The sequence below is a fragment of the Heptranchias perlo genome, chromosome 17, assembly GCF_035084215.1.
Source record: "Heptranchias perlo isolate sHepPer1 chromosome 17, sHepPer1.hap1, whole genome shotgun sequence".
Taxonomy (NCBI): Eukaryota; Metazoa; Chordata; class Chondrichthyes; order Hexanchiformes; family Hexanchidae; genus Heptranchias; species Heptranchias perlo.
The window spans coordinates 58,894,351-58,909,660 of NC_090341.1; the positions used below are offsets into that span (position 1 = coordinate 58,894,351).

The 15,310-nt window shown below is 50.1% G+C and overlaps 1 protein-coding gene across 3 annotated transcripts in view; it reads left to right on the forward strand.

Annotated features, from left to right (window-relative positions):
* The window catches only part of tmcc1b (transmembrane and coiled-coil domain family 1b), a 91,583-nt gene that overhangs the window by 50,177 nt on the left and 26,096 nt on the right, over nucleotides 1–15,310 (forward strand). The window contains exon 1 of one of the 3 annotated variants that reach the window (XM_067999032.1): nucleotides 3,786–3,871. The exons of the other annotated variants lie outside the window; for them this stretch is intronic. Within the exon in view, the coding sequence (XP_067855133.1) occupies nucleotides 3,854–3,871 (18 nt within the window). The 5' untranslated portion in view covers nucleotides 3,786–3,853. Of the gene's footprint in view, nucleotides 1–3,785; nucleotides 3,872–15,310 lie in introns of those variants that run through there. 3 annotated transcript variants of the gene reach the window in all.

Genomic DNA, 15,310 nt, shown 5'->3' on the forward strand with positions numbered 1-15,310 from the left:
AATTCTGGCCTCTTAAAACCTACCTCTGACCAAGCTTTTGGTCAGCTGTCCTAATATCTCCTTATGTGGCTCGGTGTTAAGTTTTGTCTTATGACGCTCCTGTATAGTGCCTTGGAACATTTTACTATGTTAAAGGCGCTATATAAATGCAAGTTGTTGTGTGTCTTTCTTGTACTGACGGCCCTGTACAATGAGCTGGATTCCTGCATCATTCCTGTCGATAGCCCTGTGTGCAGATCCCTCACCACCTGGTGTCACTGCCTAGCTCTCCAGTTCTGTGCTGCCTTTATTAGACCCAAGACGGCGAGTCCAAGAGTGTACGCTCCGACTGAAACCCGTGCACCCCCGAGCACTTGGCCTGTAACTCCACGCAGCTCAATTCTAGCTGCTCAGTTCAGTGTGAATTCTGTGGATCTGGAGATTTGAGAAAGGGCTGTTCTTAGTGCTGTTACCTCATTAGTGGGTAAATCCCAAATCAGAACACCGAGATCTGTTAGTATCATAAACTTGAAATACAAGCAAACGAATGCGGACTGGGATTGAAGTTTATCCATGCCACGCTGGGGCTCCATGTGGCCCGTGAAGACAGGAAGCTTGCCCACCCTGCTGGAGTTGTTACGATGCGTTCTGTGGCCTTATTGATAGAAACCACAGAGAACCGATCTGCTGCATTATTGCACTGCACCAAGTCCACCTCCTTCACTAACCACCCACTGCCCACGATTAGACCTCAGATTCACAAAACTCACTCCTGTAACACACCTGTGATCAAGAGTGGCTGAATCTTTTTCCTTCCCCTGCCCCAAGCCCAGAGGCACTAAAGGCTAATTGTATTTCCCCCACTTTGCAGCCCCGTCTTAAGATCAGCGATCTCAGCATGGAACAGGGATTGAATCTGGCAGCCTCCGGTCCGTGTGGTTGAGTTCCACACTGCCTGAGGTGGGCTAACTGGGCACGGAGCAGGTCCCTGGGTCTCGCTCCATGGGCTGGAACCCCACTCAGCACCAGTCACATTCTCCAAATTCGACCACCAGGAAATTCAAGCAAAAAGGGGGGCTTTCATGGCAGCCAGCCAGCGAATACACTAGTTGGGGTTTCTGTTAGCTGCACCCTGGAACTTCCCCAGAGCAAACACCCGACTGATAACAGCACACAGGAGTCACAACCCCCTCCCACCAACAATAGGCTGCTGTTTTGCAAAGTGGTAATAAGCCATGGTACATCAGTGTGTGTTATCAAGTACATGAGCGGCGAGGTGGCCTTTCAACAATGGAGGGGGGCTCGCTGGCACATGACCTTGTAAACAAATCGAGGGGAGATGCAGTTTGTTGTGGATTATCTGAAACTTGTATTGTACAAGGGGCATGTGAGACTGATAGAAACAAGGCTGGTCGAATGTTTATACAGCTCCAGCACCTGGACTGTTTGTAGGTACTGGGCATTGTATCCTCAGTGAGGTGCAATAGTGGTGCTGCATGACAGCTTGATTTACTTGTGACTTGCTCACAGTTCCTGCTCTCCGTCTATGTGCTGATGAATCCATAATCTGGTACTGAAGAGATGTCTGGGTGCGGAGCACAAGCAAGGCCTCACCTACTTCTAGCTTCCTAGGTGGGGCATGTTTTTAAAGACCCAGACTTGCCCCATGAACCGAGCTGAATGGTCACTGGCACTAACAGCAATATTTTTTTTTTATTCGTTCATGGGATGTGGGCGTCGCTGGCGAGGCCAGCATTTATTGCCCATCCCTAATTGCCCTTGAGAAGGTGATGGTGAGCTGCCTTCTTGAACCGCTGCAGTCCGTGTGGTGAAGGTTCTCCCACAGTGCTGTTAGGAAGGGAGTTCCAGGATTTTGACCCAGCGATGATGAAGGAACGGCGATATATTTCCAAGTCGGGATGGTGTGTGACTTGGAGGGAAACGTGCAGGTGGTGTTGTTCCCATGTACCTGCTGCTCTTGTCCTTCTAGGTGGTAGAGGTCGCGGGATTGGGAGGTGCTGTCGAAGAAGCCTTGGCGAGTTGCTGCAGTGTATCCTGTGGATGGTACACACTGCAGCCACTGTGCGCCGGTGGTGAAGGGAGTGAATGTTTAGGGTGGTGGATGGGGTGCCAATCAAGCGGGCTGCTTTGTCCTGGATGGTGTCGAGCTTCTTGAGTGTCGTTGGAGCTGCACTCATCCAGGCAAGTGGAGAGTATTCCATCACACTCCTGACTTGTGCCTTGTAGATGGTGGAAAGGCTTTGGGAATCAGGAGGTGAGTCACTTGCCGCAGAATACCCAGCCTCTGACCTGCTCTTGTAGCCACAGTATTTATATGGCTGGTCCAGTTAAGTTTCTGGTCAATGGTGACCCCCAGGATGTTGATGGGGAATGGGACTAATTGGATAGCTGTTGGGGGATTCAGCGATGGTAATGCCATTGAATGTCAAGGGGAGGTGGTTAGACTCTCTCTTGTTGGAGATGGTCATTGCCTGCCACTTGTCTGGCGCAAATGTTACTTGCCACTATGAGTCCAAGCCTGGATGTTGTCCAGGTCTTGCTGCACGCGGGCTCGGACTGCTTCATTATCTGAGGGGTTGCGAATGGAACTGAACACTGTGCAGTCATCAGCGAACATCCCCATTTCTGACCTTATGATGGAGGGAAGGTCATTGATGAAGCAGCTGAAGATGGTTGGGCCTAGGACAATGTCCTGGGGCTGAGATGATTGGCCTTCAACAACCACTACCATCTTCCTTTGTGCTAGGTATGATTCCAGCCACTGGAGAGTTTTCCCCCTGATTCCCATTGACTTCAATTTTACGAGGGCTCCTTGGTGCCATACTCGGTCAAATGCTGCCTTGATGTCAAGGGCAGTCACTCTCACCTCACCTCTGGAATTCAGTTCTTTTGTCCATGTTTGGACCAAGGCTGTAATGAGGTCTGGAGCCGAGTGGTCCTGGCGGAACCCAAACTGAGCATTGATGAGCAGGTTATTGGTGAGACAGTGATAGCACTGTCGACGACACCTTCCATCACTTTGCTGATGATTGAGAGTAGACTGATGGGGCGGTAATTGGCCGGATTGGATTTGTCCTGCTTTTTGTGGACAAGACATACCTGGGCAATTTTCCACATTGTCGGGTAGATGCCAGTGTTGTAGCTGTACTGGAACAGCTTGGCTACCCTACTGGTTATCAGTTCACTGGGAGAAGAAAGCCCCAACACTGCCCATCACAATTGAGGCCATTCTCCAGAGCTGGGACTGCTTTTGTTCCTTTCCCTCTTCACATTTACGTGGCTGTTTCTCAAAACTGCATGCGGTTTGTTCAATGGGTGATGAATGGTAAGCTAACCAGCTGGGCCCAGCGTTGTGAATTTGACAGTGTTTGGACACACCATTTACATGAAGCTGCCAAGGTAAGCAATTGTTTCTCTGTTGGTAGGGAGGAGGCACGATAACAGACATGGACTGCTCAAGCTTTGCACTTACCCCGGGCCCTTCCACGAGATTCCAGGACTGTGAGTAGAGGTGCCAAGGCAGCAGGTGGCAGGCTGTGGGTAGAGGTGGCATGTGACTGGCCTGAAGCAGTGGGGAGGCTGGTCATTCAGTGGAACGCATTGTTTTACTGTGTTTCTGTGGCGCTTTATCAGCCTGTTCCAGAATAGTTGATGTGAGTCAGCAGCAGGCCCTTTACAAACTGTGTTTCTGGAACAGATAGCATTGGGGGCGGAGGGGCTGTGTGAGATTTTCGAGCTTCTTGTTTCATATTTCAGCTGCCTAGCTTCATGGTGCACAGCTTCAAAATAGCACAGAGTCACTCGTCGTAACTGGAGTCACTCGGACAGCAGGAGCTGGAGGGTCGTGTTCTGGATGCCCCTGCTCACACTGGTAAGGCATCGACAATGCTCCCTCTCTCCGACACAGACATCTGCTGCTGTGTCTGTATCGTTATTAGAGCAAAGTTGATTCCCCTCTGTCGCCACGTTGTTAATTCCCCTGCTGATTTAATAGAAAGCTGTTGCAATGTTAACCCTTCGCCCATGTCCCCCTTAATCAGACTCCCTCTTTCTCCTCCTTTCCTCTTCTGACACTGCTAATGTGTGTATTGTCAGACTATTTAACTGTGCAATAGAGAGTGGTGAGAATGTGGAACTTGCTGCCACATGGAGTGCTTGAAGCAGATAGTATTGGTGCATTTATGAGGAGGATTGATGCATACATGAGGGAGAAGGGAATAGAGGGATATAGGGACAATGTGGAAAGAGGTATTTAGTGTGGGAGGGGGCTCATGCAGAGACTAAATATTGGCATAGAGCAGTTGGGCCAAATGGCCTGTTTGTGAGCTGTAGATTCTATGCATGTGGTGGGGAGAGGGGCTGAGCTCGCCCTGTTCTGGCCTTATCCAGCGATCAGGAGAGAGGAGGGGCTGAGCTCGCCCTGTTCTGGCCTTATCCAGCGATCAGGAGAGAGGAGGGGCTGAGCTCGCCCTGTTCTGGCCTTATCCAGCGATCAGGAGAGAGGAGGGGCTGAGCTCGCCATGTTCTGGCCTTATCCAGTGATCAGGAGAGAGGAGGGGCTGAGCTCGCCCTGTTCTGGCCTTATCCAGCGATCAGGAGAGAGGAGGGGCTGAGCTCGCCCTGTTCTGGCCTTATCCAGCGATCAGGAGAGAGGAGGGGCTGAGCTCGCCCTGTTCTGGCCTTATCCAGCGATCAGGAGAGAGGAGGGGCTGAGCTCGCCCTGTTCTGGCCTTATCCAGTGATCAGGAGAGAGGAGGGGCTGAGCTCGCCCTGTTCTGGCCTTATCCAGCGATCAGGAGAGAGGAGGGGCTGAGCTCGCCCTGTTCTGGCCTTATCCAGCGATCAGGAGAGAGGAGGGGCTGAGCTCGCCCTGTTCTGGCCTTATCCAGCGATCAGGAGAGAGGAGGGGCTGAGCTCGCCCTGTTCTGGCCTTATCCAGCGATCAGGAGAGAGGAGGGGCTGAGCTCGCCCTGTTCTGGCCTTATCCAGTGATCAGGAGAGGGAGCTCTGCCTGGGATATTATTACCTTCCCTAGCCCCGGGGATCTGACGTTGACTCGAAGGCTGATACTGCTACCCTGGCTGAGATCACCTATTACAGTATCATAGTAGGTACAACACAAGACGAGGCCATTTGGCGCATCCTGCCTGTGCCAGCTTTTTGAAGAGCTATCCAATTAGTCCCATTCCCCTGCTCTTTCCCCATAGCCCTGCAATTTTTTTCCCTTTGAGTATTTATCCAATTCCCTTTTGAAAGTTACTGTTGAATCTGCTTCCATCGCCCTTTCAGGCAGTGCATTCCAGATCATAACAACTCGCTGCGTAAAAAATGTTTCCTCATGTCGCCTCTGGTTCTTTTGCCAATCACCTTAAATCTGTGTCCTCTGGTTACTGACCCTTCTGCCACTGGAAACAGTTTCTCCTTATTTACTCTTTCAAAACCGTTCATGATTTTGAACACCTCCATCAAATCTCCCCTTAACCTTCTCTGCTGAAAGGAGAACAACCCCAGCTTCTCCAGTCTCTCCACATAACTGAAGTCACCCATCCTTGATACCATTCTAGTAAATCTCTTCTGCACCCTCTCTAAGACCGTGACATCCTTCCTAAAGTGTGGTGCCCAGAATTGAGCACAGTATTACAGCTGAGGCCTAACCAGTGTTTTATAAAGGTTTAGCATAACTTCCTTGCTTTTGTACTCTATGCCTCTATTAATAAAGCCCAGGATCCCATATGCTTTTTTAACAGCCTTCTCAACTTGTCCTGCCACCTTCAAAGATTTATGTACATACACTCCCAGGTCTCTCTGTTCCTGCACTCCCATTAAAATTGTACCATTTAGTTTATAATGCCTCTCCTCATTCTTTCTACCAAAATGCATCACTTAACATTTCTCTGTGTTAAATTGTATCTGTCATGTGTCTGCCCATTTCACCAGTCTGTCCATGTCCTCCTGAAGGCCTTACTATCCTCCATATTGTTTACTACATTTCCAGGGTTTGTGTCATCTGCAAACTTTGAAATTATACCCTCTATACCCAAGTCCAGGTCAATAATATATATTAAAAAGAGCAGTGGTCCTAATACTGACCCCTGGGGAACACCACTGTATACTTCCCTCCAGTCTGAAAAACAACTGTTCACCACTACTCTCTGCTTTCTGTCCTTTAGCCAATTTTGTATCCACACTGCCACTGCCCCTTTAATCCCATGGGCTTTAATTTTGCTAACAAGTCTATTATGCGGTATTTTATCAAATGCCTTTTGAAAGTCCATCGACACAACATCAACCCCACTACCCTCATCAACCCTCTCCGTTACTTCATCAAAGAACTCAATCAAGTTAATCAAACGCGATTTCTTTTAACAAATCCGTGCTGACTTTCATTTATTAGCCCATATTTTTCCAAGTGCCAATTAATTTTGTCCCAGATTATTGTCCCTAAAAGTTTCCCCACCACTAACGTTAGGCTGACTGGCCTGTAATTGCCAGGTTTATCCCCCTCCCCTTTTTTGAACAGGGGTGAAACATTTGCAATCCTCCAGTCCTCTGGCACCGTCCCCATATCTAAGGAGGATTGGAAGATTGTGGCCAGAGCCTCTGCAATTTCCACCCTTACTTCCCTCAGTAACCGAGGATGTATCCCATCTGGACCAGGTGACTTTTCTACTTTGAGTACTGCCAATCTTTTAAGTACCTCCTCTTTGTCTATTTTGATCCTATCCGGTATCGCTACTACCTCCTCCTTTACTGCTACATTGGCAACTTCCTCTTCTCCAGTGAAGACCAATGTGAAGTATTCATTTAGTACCTCAGCCATGTCCTCTGCCTCCATAAGAAGATCTTTTTTGTCCCGAATCGGTCCCACCCTTCCTTTGACTACCTTTTTACTATTTATAGGTTTACAAAAGAGATTAGGGTTCATAGAATCATAGAAAAGTTACAGCACGGAAGGAGGCCATTCAGCCCATCGAGTCCATGCTGGCTCTTTGCAAGAGTAATCCAACTAGTTCCACTCCCCCACCCTATCCCTGTAGCCATGCATATAGTTCCTTTCAAGTACTTATCCAGTTCCCTTTTGAAGCCCATGATTGAATCTGCCTCCACCACCCCCTCAGGCAGTGCATTCCAGATCCTAACCACTCGCTGTGTAAAAAGGATTTTCCTCATGTCACCTTTTGGTTCTTTTGCCAATCACCTTAAATCTATACCCTCTGGTTCTTGACCCTTCCGCCAATGGGAACAGTTTCTCTCTATCTACTCTGTCTGGACCCTTCATGATTTTGAATACCTCGATCAAATCTCCTCTCAACCGTCTCTGTTCCAAGGAGAACAACCCCAGCTTCTCCAGTCTATCCACGTAACATTAGTCAGTCTCTTTAAATTGTACGTTGGCTTTCTGTCTCCATCTCATCTACATACAAAGTTTTGACCTGCTCTTAATATTTAATGATTGAAACACAAGTTAAAAAATGATTTCTGTGTTAATGCTGATTGGAGGGTTTCATTGCATTCTTGGCCGGCCTCCCATCTTCCATCCTCCATAAATCTGAGCTCGTCCAAAACTCTGCTGCTAGTATCCTAACCCGCACCAAGTCCCATTCACCCATTACCCCTGTACTCGCTGACTTACATTGGCTCCAGGTGCGGTGATGGTGAGTCACTGTACCGCACTGTCCCAGAGTGATGGTGAGTCACTGTACCGCACTGTCCCAGAGTGTTGGTGAGTCACTGTACCGCACTGTCCCAGAGTGATGGTGAGTCACTGTACCGCACTGTCCCAGAGTGATGGTGAGTCACTGTACCGCACTGTCCCAGAGTGATGGTGAGTCACTGTACCGCACTGTCCCAGAGTGATGGTGAGTCACTGTACCGCACTGTCCCAGAGTGATGGTGAGTCACTGTACCGCACTGTCCCAGAGTGATGGTGAGTCACTGTACCGCACTGTCCCAGAGTGATGGTGAGTCACTGTACCACGCTGTCCCAGAGTGTTGGTGAGTCACTGTACCGCACTGTCCCAGAGTGTTGGTGAGTTAATGTACCGCACTGTCCCAGAGTGATGGTGAGTTAATGCACCGCACTGTCCCAGAGTGATGGTGAGTCACTGTACCGCACTGTCCCAGAGTGTTGGTGAGTCACTGTACCGCACTGTCCCAGAGTGTTGGTGAGTCACTGTACCGCACTGTCCCAGAGTGTTGGTGAGTTAATGCACCGCACTGTCCCAGAGTGATGGTGAGTTAATGCACCGCACTGTCCCAGAGTGATGGTGAGTTAATGTACCGCACTGTCCCAGAGTGTTGGTGAGTTAATGCACTGCACTGTCCCAGAGTGTTGGTGAGTCAATGCACCGCACTGTCCCAGAGTGTTGGTGAGTCACTGTACCGCACTGTCCCAGAGTGTTGGTGAGTTAATGCACCGCACTGTCCCAGAGTGATGGTGAGTTAATGCACCGCACTGTCCCAGAGTGATGGTGAGTTAATGTACCGCACTGTCCCAGAGTGTTGGTGAGTTAATGCACTGCACTGTCCCAGAGTGTTGGTGAGTCAATGCACCGCACTGTCCCAGAGTGTTGGTGAGTCAATGCACCGCACTGTCCCAGAGTGTTGGTGAGTTAATGTACCGCACTGTCCCAGAGTGTTGGTGAGTTAATGCACCGCACTGTCCCAGAGTGATGGTGAGTTAATGCACCGCACTGTACCAGAGTGATGGTGAGTTAATGTACCGCACTGTCCCAGAGTGTTGGTGAGTTAATGCACTGCACTGTCCCAGAGTGTTGGTGAGTCAATGCACCGCACTGTCCCAGAGTGTTGGTGAGTTAATGTACCGCACTGTCCCAGAGTGTTGGTGAGTTAATGCACCGCACTGTCCCAGAGTGATGGTGAGTTAATGCACCGCACTGTCCCAGAGTGATGGTGAGTTAATGTACCGCACTGTCCCAGAGTGTTGGTGAGTTAATGCACTGCACTGTCCCAGAGTGTTGGTGAGTCAATGCACCGCACTGTCCCAGAGTGTTGGTGAGTCACTGTACCGCACTGTCCCAGAGTGGTGGTGAGTCACTGTACCGCACTGTCCCAGAGTGTTGGTGAGTCACTGTACCGCACTGTGCCAGAGTGATGGTGAGTCACTGTACCGCACTGTGCCAGGGTGATGGTGAGTCACTGTACCGCACTGTCCCAGAGTGTTGGTGAGTCACTGTACCGCACTGTCCCAGAATGTTGGTGAGTTAATGTACCGCACTGTCCCAGAGTGATGGTGAGTTAATGCACCGCACTGTCCCAGAGTGATGGTGAGTCACTGTACCGCACTGTCCCAGAGTGTTGGTGAGTCACTGTACCGCACTGTCCCAGAGTGTTGGTGAGTCACTGTACCGCACTGTCCCAGAGTGATGGTGAGTCACTGTACCACGCTGTCCCAGAGTGTTGGTGAGTCACTGTACCGCACTGTCCCAGAGTGATGGTGAGTTAATGCACCGCACTGTCCCAGAGTGATGGTGAGTCACTGTACCGCACTGTCCCAGAGTGTTGGTGTGTCACTGTACCGCACTGTCCCAGAGTGTTGGTGAGTCACTGTACCGCACTGTCCCAGAGTGATGGTGAGTCACTGTACCACGCTGTCCCAGAGTGTTGGTGAGTCACTGTACCGCACTGTCCCAGAGTGTTGGTGAGTCACTGTACCGCACTGTCCCAGAGTGTTGGTGAGTCACTGTACCACACTGTCCCAGAGTGTTGGTGAGTTAATGTACCGCACTGTCCCAGAGTGTTGGTGAGTCACTGTACCGCACTGTCCCAGAGTGTTGGTGAGTCACTGTACCGCACTGTCCCAGAGTGTTGGTGAGTTAATGCACCGCACTGTCCCAGAGTGTTGGTGAGTCACTGTACCGCACTGTCCCAGAGTGTTGGTGAGTTAATGCACTGCACTGTCCCAGAGTGTTGGTGAGTCACTGTACCGCACTCTGCCAGAGTGATGGTGAGTCACTGTACCGCACTGTGCCAGGGTGATGGTGAGTCACTGTACCGCACTGTCCCAGAGTGTTGGTGAGTCACTGTACCGCACTGTCCCAGAGTGTTGGTGAGTTAATGCACCGCACTGCCCAGAGTGATGGTGAGTCACTGTACCGCACTGTCCCAGAGTGTTGGTGAGTCACTGTACCGCACTGTCCCAGAGTGTTGGTGAGTCACTGTACCGCACTGTCCCAGAGTGATGGTGAGTCACTGTACCACGCTGTCCCAGAGTGTTGGTGAGTCACTGTACCACACTGTCCCAGAGTGTTGGTGAGTCACTGTACCGCAGTGTCCCAGAGTGATGGTGAGTCACTGTACCACGCTGTCCCAGAGTGTTGGTGAGTCACTGTACCGCACTGTCCCAGAGTGTTGGTGAGTTAATGTACTGCACTGTCCCAGAATGTTGGTGAGTCACTGTACCGCACTGTCCCAGAGTGTTGGTGAGTCACTGTACCGCACTGTCCCAGAGTGTTGGTGAGTTAATGTACCGCACTGTCCCAGAGTGTTGGTGAGTTAATGTACCGCACTGTCCCAGAGTGATGGTTAGTCACTGTACCGCACTGTGCCAGAGTGTTGGTGAGTCACTGTACCGCACTGTCCCAGAGTGTTGGTGAGTCACTGTACCGCACTGTCCCAGAGTGTTGGTGAGTCACTGTACCGCACTGTCCCAGAGTGTTGGTGAGTCACTGTACCGCACTGTCCCAGAGTGATGGTGAGTCACTGTACCGCACTGTCCCAGAGTGTTGGTGAGTCACTGTACCGCACTGTCCCAGAGTGATGGTGAGTTAATGCACCGCACTGTCCCAGAGTGATGGTGAGTCACTGTACCGCACTGTCCCAGAGTGATGGTGAGTCACTGTACCACGCTGTCCCAGAGTGTTGGTGAGTCACAGTACCGCACTGTCCCAGAGTGTTGGTGAGTTAATGTACCGCACTGTCCCAGAGTGTTGGTGAGTCACTGTACCGCACTGTCCCAGAGTGTTGGTGAGTTAATGCACCGCACTGTCCCAGAGTGTTGGTGAGTTAATGTGCCGCACTGTCCCAGAGTGATGGTGAGTCACTGTACCGCACTGTCCCAGAGTGTTGGTGAGTCACTGTACCGCACTGTCCCAGAGTGTTGGTGAGTCACTGTACCGCACTGTCCCAGAGTGTTGGTGAGTCACTGTACCGCACTGTCCCAGAGTGATGGTGAGTCACTGTACCGCACTGTCCCAGAGTGTTGGTGAGTCACTGTACCGCACTGTCCCAGAGTGTTGGTGAGTCACTGTACCGCACTGTCCCAGAGTGTTGGTGAGTCACTGTACCGCACTGTCCCAGGTGATGGTGAGTCACTGTACCGCACTGTCCCAGAGTGTTGGTGAGTCACTGTACCGCACTGTCCCAGAGTGTTGGTGAGTCACTGTACCGCACTGTCCCAGAGTGTTGGTGAGTCACTGTACCGCACTGTCCCAGAGTGTTGGTGAGTTAATGTACCGCACTGTCCCAGAGTGTTGGTGAGTCACTGTACCGCACTGTCCCAGGTGATGGTGAGTCACTGTACCGCACTGTCCCAGAGTGTTGGTGAGTCACTGTACCGCACTGTCCCAGAGTGTTGGTGAGTCACTGTTACGCACTGTCCCAGAGTGTTGGTGAGTCACTGTACCGCACTGTCCCAGAGTGTTGGTGAGTTAATGTACCGCACTGTCCCAGAGTGTTGGTGAGTCACTGTACCGCACTGTCCCAGGTGATGGTGAGTCACTGTACCGCACTGTCCCAGAGTGTTGGTGAGTCACTGTACTGCACTGTCCCAGAGTGTTGGTGAGTCACTGTACCGCACTGTCCCAGAGTGTTGGTGAGTTAATGTACCGCACTGTCCCAGAGTGATGGTGAGTCACTGTACCGCACTGTCCCAGAGTGTTGGTGAGTCACTGTACCGCACTGTCCCAGAGTGTTGGTGAGTCACTGTACCGCACTGTCCCAGAGTGTTGGTGAGTCACTGTACCGCACTGTCCCAGAGTGTTAGTGAGTCACTGCACCGCACTGTCCCAGAGTGTTGGTGAGTCACTGTACCGCACTGTCCCAGAGTGTTGGTGAGTCACTGTACCGCACTGTCCCAGAGTGATGGTGAGTCACTGTACCGCACTGTCCCAGGTGATGGTGAGTCACTAAATATATCCCCCTGTTGCTCTATAGTCCTGTGCACTAATTTCTCTTTCCACTTCACCTCAGCTAGCTCACTCACTCATCTTTCTAAAATGTGCCCTAATCTAATCGGGTGTCTTTGTTTATTATTCACCGGAGTTACATGGAATGTTCAGCACAGAAACAGGACATTCGACCCAACTGCTCTATGCCAGTGTTTATGCTGCACACCAGCCTCCTCCCACTGCTCTTCATCTCACCCTATCAGCATATCCTTCTATTCCTTTCTCCCTCATGTGTTTATCCAGCTTCCCCTTAAATGCATCTATGCGAGTCGCCTCAACTACTCCGTGTGGTAGCGAGTTCCACATTCTTACCACTCTTTGGGTAAAGAAGTTTTGACCCTAGTTCTGGTCTCCCCCACAAGTGGAAACATTTTCTCGATGTCTACCCTATCAAACTACTTCATAATTTAACAACCTCAATTAGGTCACTCTTTGCTAGAGAAAAGAGCATCCTGGCCTGCTCAATCTTTCCTTATAGATGGGTTGTCACTATCATGTACACAGGGGTCTTCACGGATATACACAGGGGTCTTCACGGATATTTACAGGGGTCTTCACGGATATACACAGGGGTTGTCACTGATCTACAGAGGCCTCCGCCGGTGTGCACATGCGTGTTCACTTACCAGAAGGGAGGGGCAGGGACATGTTGTTCCGTAAAGTAACATTGTTCCTTTTTGTCTCTTGCTCCCCCACGCCAAAAAAATCACCTCTGCCCTCATCTCCATCTTCTATGATTGTATGATTCTATGATTCCACGCTCCATCCAGTCAGACATTGAAATCAATCCCACAGGAGAGACCCTGACCCAGACCGGCTCAGCACAGTCAATCATAGGCTCCCTAAACCGACTAAAGAGTGAATAAAGCTTCAGAAATAAATGAGTGTGAACCTACAAGGGGCTGAAGCACAAATTGGGATCTAACACTGGGCATATAACCCCTTGCATGTTGATTCTGGCAGCACAGAAATATAAGTTTTAACAAGTTCATTGGGGACGAAAATCCATTTTTGTCCCATAGACCTTAGAATATCATCAGTACTTTTGAAGTACTGATGATAATTGCCTGCCATTTCTCTACATTTTTTTTATTCGTTCATGGGTTTTGGGCGTCGCTGGCAAGGCCAGCATTTATTGCCCATCCCTAATTGTCCTTGAGAAGGTGGTGGTGAGCCGCCTTCTTGAACCGCTGCAGTCTGTGTGGTGAAGGTTATCCCACAGTGCTGTTAGGAAGGGAGTTCCAGGATTTTGACCCAGCAACAATGAAGGAACGGTGATATATTTCCAAGTCGGGATGGTGTGTGACTTGGAGGGGAACGTGCAGGTGATGTTGTTCCCATGTGCCTGCTGCCCTTGTCCTTCTAGGTGGTAGAGGTCGCGGGTTTGGGAGGTGCTGTTGAAGAAGCCTTGGCGAGTTGCTGCAGTGCATCCTGTGGATGGTGCACACTGCAGCCACAGTGCGCCGGTGGTGAAAGGTGTGAATGTTTCGGGTGGTGGATGGGGTGCCAATCAAGCGGGCTGCTTTGTCCTGGATGGTGTCGAGCTTCTTGAATGTTGTTGGAGCTGCACTCATCCAAGCAAGTGGAGAGTATTCCATCACACTCCTGACTTGTGCCTTGTGGATGGTTGAAAGGCTTTGGGGAGTCACTCGCCACAGAATACCCAGCTTCTGACCTGCTCTTGTAGCCACAGTATTTATGTGGCTGGTCCAGTTAAGTTTCTGGTCAATGGTGACCCCCAGGATGTTGATGGTGGGGGATTCGGTGATGGTAATGCCGTTGAATGCCAAGGGGAGGTGGTTAGACTCTCTCTTGTTGGAGATGATGTGGAGATGCCGGTGATGGACTGGGGTTGACAAATGTAAACAATCTTACAACACCAAGTTATAGTCCAACAATTTTATTTGAAAATCACAAGCTTTCGGAGGCTTCCTCCTTCGTCAGGAAATCCTTGAACCTTTCGTATTTATATTCAGAGAACAATACCTGGTGATTACAGATAATCATTCCAACTGCCCGTTGTCAAGGCAATCAAGGTGTTCAGACAGAGAGGTGTTACCTACAGGACCACCGAATATACAAACGGCCAGAACACAAAGCAGAGAGAGAGAGGGAGAAACATCCGAAAGGAAGAGAAAGACAGAAAATGACCCGTTGAATTAAAAACAGATAACTTTTATTCGCTGGTGGGGTTACGTGTAGCGTGACATGAACCCAAGATCCCGGTTGAAACCGTCCTCATGGGTGCGGAACTTGGCTATCAATTTCTGCTCGACGATTTTGCGTTGTCGTGTGTCTCGAAGGCCGCCTTGGAGTACGCTTACCCGAAGATCGGTGGCTGAATGTCCTTGACTGCTGAAGTGTTCCCCGACTGGGAGGGAACCCTCCTGTCTGGCGATTGTTGCGCGGTGTCCGTTCATCCGTAGTCTTCCTCATACGTTGCAGCAAAGGATGCCCCGGAGCATGGTACATTGGCGAGACCATGCAGACACTGCGACAACGGGTAACACCTCTCTGTCTGAACACCTTGATTGCCTTGACAACGGGCAGTTGGAATGATTATCTGTAATCACCAGGTATTGTTCTCTGAATATAAATATGCGAAACGTTCAAGGATTTCCTGACATTCACCTGACGAAGGAGGAAGCCTCCAAAAGCTTGTGATTTTCAAATAAAATTGTTGGACTATAACTTGGTGTTGTAAGATTGTTTACATTTGTTGGAGATGGTCATTGCCTGGCATTTGTCTGGCGCGAATGTTACTTGCCATTTATCAGCCCAAACCTGGATGTTGTCCAGGTCTTGCTGCATGCGGGCTCGGACTGCTTCATTATCTGAGGTGTTGCGAATGGAACTGAACACTGTGCAATCGTCAGCGAACATCCCCATTTCTGACCTCATGATGGAGGGAAGGTCATTGTTGAAGCAGCTGAAGATGGTTGGGCCTAGGACACTGCCCTGAGGAACTCCTGCAGCAATGTCCTGGGACTGAGATGATTGGCCTCCAACAACCACTACCATCTTCTTTTGTGCTTGGTACGACTCCAACCACTTGACAGTTTTCCCCCTGATTCCCATTGACTTCAATGAGTTAATGACCAGATAATCTATTTTAGTGATAT